Here is a 7,641-nt window from a genome sequence, read left to right as displayed (position 1 = left end):
TAGAATTGGTGTAATTATCCGTAATCCTAGGGGCAAAGTGATGGCGGCACTGTCTGAAAAGATTCAAAAACTTCCTTCTGCTAAAATTCTGGAATTACTAGCTGCCAAGAGGGTTGTGCAATTCTCCCTTGAAACGGGCTTCAACAAATCTGTCATTGAGGGAGATTCGGAGTCAGTGATCAGATCTCTAAGGCATGGTGGTTATGAAAATTCACTAGGTGTTCATCTCATCAAGGATATCTTTCTCACTGTAAACTCTTTTCAGAGTATTTCTTTCTCTCATGTTGTATGGCAAAGCAATGCAATTGCACATGCTTTAGCCCAGAGAGCTAGACATTCCTTTCCTTTACTTGTTTGGATGGAGGATGTTCCACCGGACGTTAGCACTTTTGTTTTTTCTGATTTTCCTCGTTGATGAATATATTTCAGCACGTATTTCATTCTCAAAAAAAAAAAAAAAAAAGTATTTTAATGCTTCAGAATCAAATTATTTATCAATATCACATGATCAGACACAACGGAGGATAGGTATGCTTCAAAACAAAATGGTGGAGTTTTTTTTGATGATGTTAAACTTCACTAAGGTAGAGGGCCTTTCAAACCCATCCCTATGGTGTAAATCCTAAATACACGACCCTACCCACTAGAACCATGTATCAAATAATCTAGAGAAACTCCTAGTGAGAATTCAAATCCAAGATATCCAGGTTTATAACTCATTTTAAACCTCCCACCACTAGACTGCACCTTGACTGATCATAACAACAATATATAGAGTTATAAGTAAATATGCATTGCTAATTTTTTAAATAGAGTTCTATCTATATTGTCAAATGTATAACTCAATTATTTGCCAATGCAGTAAGGAATTTCCAAATATAGTACATACACAACAAATCGTGCACACATCACGGTTACATTTGTAAATAGCTAGGAGATGAGCTAACCATACATATAAGTAGATGAAAAGTAACCTAGGACAACCGATGCCTAGTGAGCTTCTAACGTCATTCCCACTTTTTCAGTCAAACTCTTGATGTACTCCTTTCTAGCTGGGTGTTTCTCCTGTGGCCGATTATATGCACTCCACACCGGCTCTCCCACAAACAACCTCATCAACTGCGACACCAACAAACACCAAGTTGCCGATCAACCAACAAGGGCCATTATGTCAAAATGCTATATAAGTGATTTAGTCGGGTGGTGAAGTCATTGTTATCAGTAAGCAAATGCAGTGGTTTAATTTGCAAAATCAGTCAAAAACATAGTTGTGGATTGTACTATATATTTATGTCAAATTAGCGACAATCAAAACCAACATAGTCTCTTGCTCTAATTGATTTAGTAGGCGCTAGCTGTTAAGTAATTGATATTATTTCAATGTTACCTTAGTATAGTTTTTGGTGTCAAGAGTGAACCGGTGGTAGATTCCAGCGGGCAAAATGATAAGATCACCTGCCTTGATCCAAATGCGAATCCAACGGTCATCCTTGTCTCGAACATCAAAATACCCGCTTCCTTCCAAACAGTAACGTATCTCCTCATCAGCATGTATGTGCTCTGTGTAGAAATTTTTCAGCTTCTCTTCATAGTTGTCCACTTTCTCAGGGCATAAATCAAGCAAATCCTTCAATGCATCCACACGAAAAGGATCAAGTGAGCCACAATAAACATTTTATGATGTGCCTGCAGGCTGTAGGGCTGATAACAAATCCATTATTCAACAAACGGGCATGACTTTCTTCCATTATATATATATTTCATCCAATTAAGTAAACTAACTTGAACTCAACAGAGAATAGAAGAATATGTTGGTTTTTATTATTTACAGCCCCAAACCAAAATAATTACACAAATTTGTAGTGATTAGTGAATGTTCAAATCGGTTAGTTTTTCTTACGACACCATACACCCCCTCCCACCAAAAAAAAATAAAAACCTTTAACCCAATGCTCTATTTCTGTCTATAGAAAAAATTTTCTGGTAAGTTTTCTGCATTTTTTTTTTCAGTATTTAGTGTGCTAGAAATTTTTGGCCGTGAAAGCAATTTCTAAAGTTTATGCCTTTATGTTTTCCACCATGTGCCCTCACTTTCTCCATTCTTTTAGGTAAGAAGATCACACTTTGAGTTTGAAGTGGAAGAATGAAGAAAGGATTTGGATTGAAGAAGACACGTTTTAAATTTTGAGTGTGAAGAATTAAAGACTAATGCTTACTCAATCACACTATTACACCCAATTGTGTAAGTTCTTATTTTTTAAATTCAAATTCCTGCACTCATCTCTATATATTAAGAGGATTTAGAAAGTTAATTATAACTTCAAAAAATGTCAATATACTCCTAATTTAATTAGATAATACTTATTCTTAACAAATAAAAAGTAGGATTAAAATTGTAATTCAACAAAATTTTAAACAAAAAATTACCAAGAGAGATTTTTTTTTTTCTAAAAATTAGCACATTCTCTATTTAAATATATCTCATGTGCATTTAATACATTTTTTCCTAAAAACTAGCACATACTAAACCCAACAGTTTATTCCATTTCAAATTCTAAATTTTAGTTTCTTAAAAATCCATTCCTATATAACTAACCTCACTAACAATAGATAAATTCAAATTGAAAAATTACATTAAACTTAAAATAATAAAAAAGAGCATCATCGCACGTGCAGAGCGCGTGTGATGAGGCTAGTCTATTTATATATATATAATCGAAACCTCTAAAATTCTCACAATTTTCCATGTCAGCACAATATTTAAATAAAATTATCATTTTATTTAAATAAAATTATTTTTGTTTAGTCCAAACTTAATAAGGAGTAAAATTCTATCTCTCTAACAAGTCCAACTTAAACTCAAACTCATCATTATCATTTTTTTTAAACAAATTATTTTTGTTTAATCTAAACTTAACAATCAAAATAATAGTAATAATCCCTTAAATTAAAATTTGATAGGTTTCTTAAAAGAAAAATTAGAAAGGAATGATGATAAGTTAATGAATAATAATCATAACCTAAAAAATAAAACTAAGCAAAAAAATTAATGAATTTTGTAGGGAAAAAGTAATGAATAGTTTCATTCCAAATTATATAGATTTGATAAATTTCAAATTAAAATGTTACCAAAAATGATAACCTTCTTAGATTTAAAAAATATAGTGGTTGAGAATTTGAAAACTATAGTTGCTAGAAATGAATAAATGAAAAAAAAATTACAAAAGAAAAAAAATTTTAAAAAATTTAGTCAGTACTTGATTTTTTGAAAATAAAGTACTATACAGAAAAAAAAAAGATAAAAAAAAAAAAAAAAAAACAATCACTCCGCAGTTCACCATCCACACTTTAAATACTAATTACTATCTAAAATATTTATAATCCATTTAATAATATAAAATTTACAAAAAAAAAAAAGTGAAAAAAAATTATCCAGTATTTGATTTCTTGAAAATAAAGTACTATACAAAAAGAAAAAAAAAAAAACATAAAGATAAAGATAAATCACTCCACAATCCATAGTCTAAATACTAATTTCTATCTTAAATATTTATAATCCATTTAATAATATAAAATTTATAAAATAAAAAATAATAATTTACCCGGTACTTGATTTCTTAAAAATAAAATACCATACAAAAGTAAAAAAATTTAGAATCAATGAACATAAAAAAATTTTAAAATATGGACAATTTACATTTTAATGTATATAGTTAAGAAGAATACTATGCATTTTAATATATATATTTTAAGTATATTCATATATATGCATGAAGTTACAATCTAGTATTAAGATAAATAGATAACATAACCGATTATTTGCCTGAATTAGTGGACTTTTACCAGAATATTTTTCCCATTTTAATTAATTCGAACTCTCCGAGTTAAATAACACTACCAAAATTTTTTTTTTTCTTAAAAGGAAAAAAAAAAAAAAAAAATTAAAGGGTAGAACCAGTACCATGTAATTGTATCCTCTTGCTTCTCTGATTCTCCGCAACTCCTCATCGTTCTCGTAGTCTTTTGGGTTCAAATGCCAGTACAACACTCCCAACTCTACAAAATTACCATTTTTCATCAACAATATTTTTCAAACCAAAAAAAAAGAAATCACAGAGAGAGAGAGAGAGAGAGAGTGTTTTGTAAATTGTGACCTGCCAATCGGTCCAATGAAACGAACTCCTGAGGATTGCGATGGTGAGGAAGCCTTGGATCTTCATCGCTCTCATCCATGAACCATGCCTTAATTTTTTTTTTGGTTTTGTTTTAGTTATAAAGTATACATACATACTTATAACAAATAATCAATCATATGGTCCTCAAAAAAAAAAATTCAATCATATATATATATATGTGGTCATTGATTTTAACTCTATCGGTGGAAGAAAGAACTCACCTCGATTGCCATAGAAGCCTTGCACTTGGAGCTTAATTGGACTCAGAACTTGCTTGGTGGAGTTTTCTGTTTTCTCAAAGAGTTGAATGAGTGCCCGTTGCTATTTATATTGTTATTTTTACTACCTTCTCGAACTTCCTGTTTTAGATTATTTTCTTGCTATTCGTGTGTCAATGTCTGCCACGTGTACTGCGTAGTTTTCTCTAGTTATTTTGTGGTGTGTGCTGGCCTTCACCAAGAATAATATCATTCATTCTTGGCAATAGCGCATTTGTTCACTTCTGCCCAATTAATCAAAGGTTTGGCTCCCATGCACAGCCTTGTCCTTATTAGCTTTTTTGTTTTTAGTCGAGACTCTTGTAATTTAATAGCATTTTTAATATAAAGATTAGGATTCAAATTCATCGTTGTGATTATAACTATCAAATTAGCGTCTTGAGTAGACATTAAACCATGTCTATTTATATCAATTGAAACAAAGTCCAACCTATGAGGAAAAAAAATTAATAACATGCAATTAAGGATGTAAAAAAATATATATATAAAAATATTTACATTTTTATTTTATCAAAAAATATTTGCATTCTTGAGTAGGCATGAAACATGTTTATTTATATTAGTAACTATATCATACAATTTTTAAATTTATAAACACATATAATATGATCAAATCATAATATCATTCTTTATATTTGGTCTGGTCTATAAAATAGAAAGATTAAATATTAAAAAAATTTACAAGAAAAACTATTAAAATATTGGAGGAAACTAATAACATTTGGAGGTTGTGATTAGAAAACTAGAAGAGATTAAGCCTACAGTAGCTAGCATTGGTTAAAGATTAGATAGATGGATTAACACGATTTAAGGTATTGCACTTATCTGAATCCAACGCCCACCCATCCCATACCCTTTTGGTAGAATTTGACAATGATTCTCAGCTATTAAAGCTAAAAAATAGAATAGATGCAATCGAGAATATAATTATTATTTTTGAAGGGGCAAAATTTAGCGCAATGGATTTTCACGACATTGGGCCTGACGGATCCGAGCCCATAGGCCGGCAACGGTAGAGTCTAATGGCCTAGAGCAGTTCCATACTCTTGGCGCGCACATGTGGTCTCCAAGGAAACTAGAAACCTAGTGCAAGGAACATTCCGGAAGATACGCGCGTTAATCCCCTCTACAAGGAAATGTCTTGTCCATCACGTTTGGGATTACTCAAGGGGATGCCTATAAGGAAAAGACTTCTAGTCCAAGGAGGAGAAGCCGACTTTCTTCTACTATAAAAGCTTCAATACTCTCGCGAATCAAGGTACGCATAATTTACCCTCTCTAGCACTCTAGAGTTGAGAACAATTCTAACTTGACCGTCGGAGGGTACTTGGTCAACACCACACCGGTGCCCACGGCGAGATCACTTCTTTCTTCTTGCAGGTTGTTAGTTGGAGCGAGCGTGGATTGTGCTGCTCACTGGTGATATTACGGCATCATCAGTTGGTGCCGTCTGTGGGAAGACGCGAAAAGTTTAAGCCAGATCATCGCCTCCCGGACATAAGAGTTGCATGGTACTCACTCGCTCAATGGCTACCACCAACAACGCTCAAGAAGACGATCCACCGAGATCTACTGCATTAGAAAGGCAGGTCCAGACTCTCATGACGGCAGTAGAACGACTCACAAAGCAGAACCACGATCTGGAGGAGCAGCTACGACAAAGGGATGTAGGACCCAACCTTCAGGAGCAAAACCAGGAAGGTAACAGTGCCGAGCGAAGGGAGCAGGAGAAGCCTGAGGGCAGCAATGCCCCAAGCCGACCAGAGCAGCAAAACGTGAGCCTTCCGTCTCTCATGGATTTTGCCCCCCCGCCTATCGTCGCCGAGATGCAGGCGATGAAGGAGCAGATGGAGGTCATGATGAACGCCCTTAAGGGGCGAGTATCTTCTGATCTCGACGATTTAGTGAACAGAACCGACTCACCATTCACCGCGTCCGTCGACTCATTCCCCCTGCCACAAAAGTTCCGGATGCCGCAGATCGAAAGTTACGACGGGGTCAAGGATCCACTCGATCATCTAGAGACCTTCAAGACCCTGATGCACCTTCAGGGCGTACCAGACGAGATCATGTGCAGGGCGTTCCCGACCACACTGAAGGGGCCTGCGAGGGTCTGGTTCAGTAGGTTGACACCAAACTCCATCAATACTTTCAAGGAGTTGAGCGCCCTGTTCACCTCACACTTCATAGGCGGACATCGATACAAAAAGTCCACCGCTTGCTTAATGAACATCAAGCAGCGAGAAGATGAGACGCTGCGAGCCTACATAACTCGTTTCAACAAAGAAGCCCTTTCGATTGACGAAGCTGACGATAAAATACTCGTAGCCGCGTTCACCAGCGGGCTACAGAAGGATAAGTTCTTGTTTTCCTTATACAAGAATGACCCAAAAACCATGACGGACGTTCTCTATAGGGCTACGAAGTACATGAATGTAGAAGACGCACTGCTGGCCCGCGAGGAAAGGCCTAATAAGAGGGAAAGGCAGGAAGACACGAGACAAGACAGGGGGCGAAAGGTCGCTAAAATCGGGGATCAACGTGATGAAAAGCGCTCCAGACCCCCCACTGGAAGGTTCACCAATTTCACCCCGTTAACCGCCCCGATCGACCAAGTATTGATGCAAATCAAAGATGAAGGAGCATTGACCTTCCCTGGAAAGTTGAAGGGAGACCCTAACAAAAGACCGAGAGACAAGTATTGTCGCTTTCACCGGGACAACGGGCACGACACAGCTAACTGCTATGACCTGAAGCAGCAGATTGAGGCCCTAATCAGGCAGGGGAAACTACAGAGGTTCGTCAGCAGGGAAAGAATTGATACACCGGAAGAATAGGCTCCACGAAGGGAGAACGACCGCCCTAGACCACCTATAGGAGATATACGAATGATTGTAGGGGGTACAGCTGCAGCCAGATCTTCCAAAAAAGCCCGCAAAACCTACCTCAGGATGGTCCATAGCGTCCAACTCATGAGATCCATACCAAAGATGCCGCGAATAGATAATCCCGTCATAAACTTTTCAGAAGATGACGCTCGTAGACTTCACCATCCTCATGACGACGCGCTAGTAGTCAGCCTGCAGATTGGAGATTATAATATGCACCAGGTTCTCTTCGACAACGGCAGTTCAGCAGACATCCTGTATTATCCAGCATTCCAGCAGATGAGGATTGACAAGGAACGG

The 7,641-nt window shown here is 36.2% G+C and overlaps 2 protein-coding genes across 2 annotated transcripts; one reads left to right on the top strand and one right to left on the bottom strand.

Moving 5' to 3' along the window:
* Window positions 1–772: 772 nt before the first annotated feature.
* LOC126689511 (acireductone dioxygenase 1) lies at window positions 773–4,528 on the bottom strand. The gene is made up of 5 exons (XM_050384749.1): window positions 4,397–4,528; window positions 4,155–4,242; window positions 3,962–4,056; window positions 1,388–1,627; window positions 773–1,119 (listed from the first exon to the last, which is right to left on the bottom strand). Exons 1-5 carry the CDS (start codon window positions 4,406–4,408, stop codon window positions 991–993), a joined length of 564 nt encoding a protein of 187 aa, XP_050240706.1. The 5' UTR covers window positions 4,409–4,528; the 3' UTR covers window positions 773–990.
* A 1,451-nt stretch (window positions 4,529–5,979) lies between these two features.
* LOC126690370 (uncharacterized) lies at window positions 5,980–7,290 on the top strand. Its single transcript, XM_050385476.1, has one exon. The coding sequence runs from the start codon at window positions 5,980–5,982 to the stop codon at window positions 7,288–7,290; it is 1,311 nt and encodes a 436-aa protein (XP_050241433.1).
* The last annotated feature ends 351 nt before the right edge of the window (window positions 7,291–7,641 follow it).

The sequence above is a fragment of the Quercus robur genome, chromosome 6 (genome assembly GCF_932294415.1).
Source record: "Quercus robur chromosome 6, dhQueRobu3.1, whole genome shotgun sequence".
NCBI lineage: Eukaryota > Viridiplantae > Streptophyta > Magnoliopsida > Fagales > Fagaceae > Quercus > Quercus robur.
This window is presented reverse-complemented; position numbering and strand designations above follow the sequence as displayed.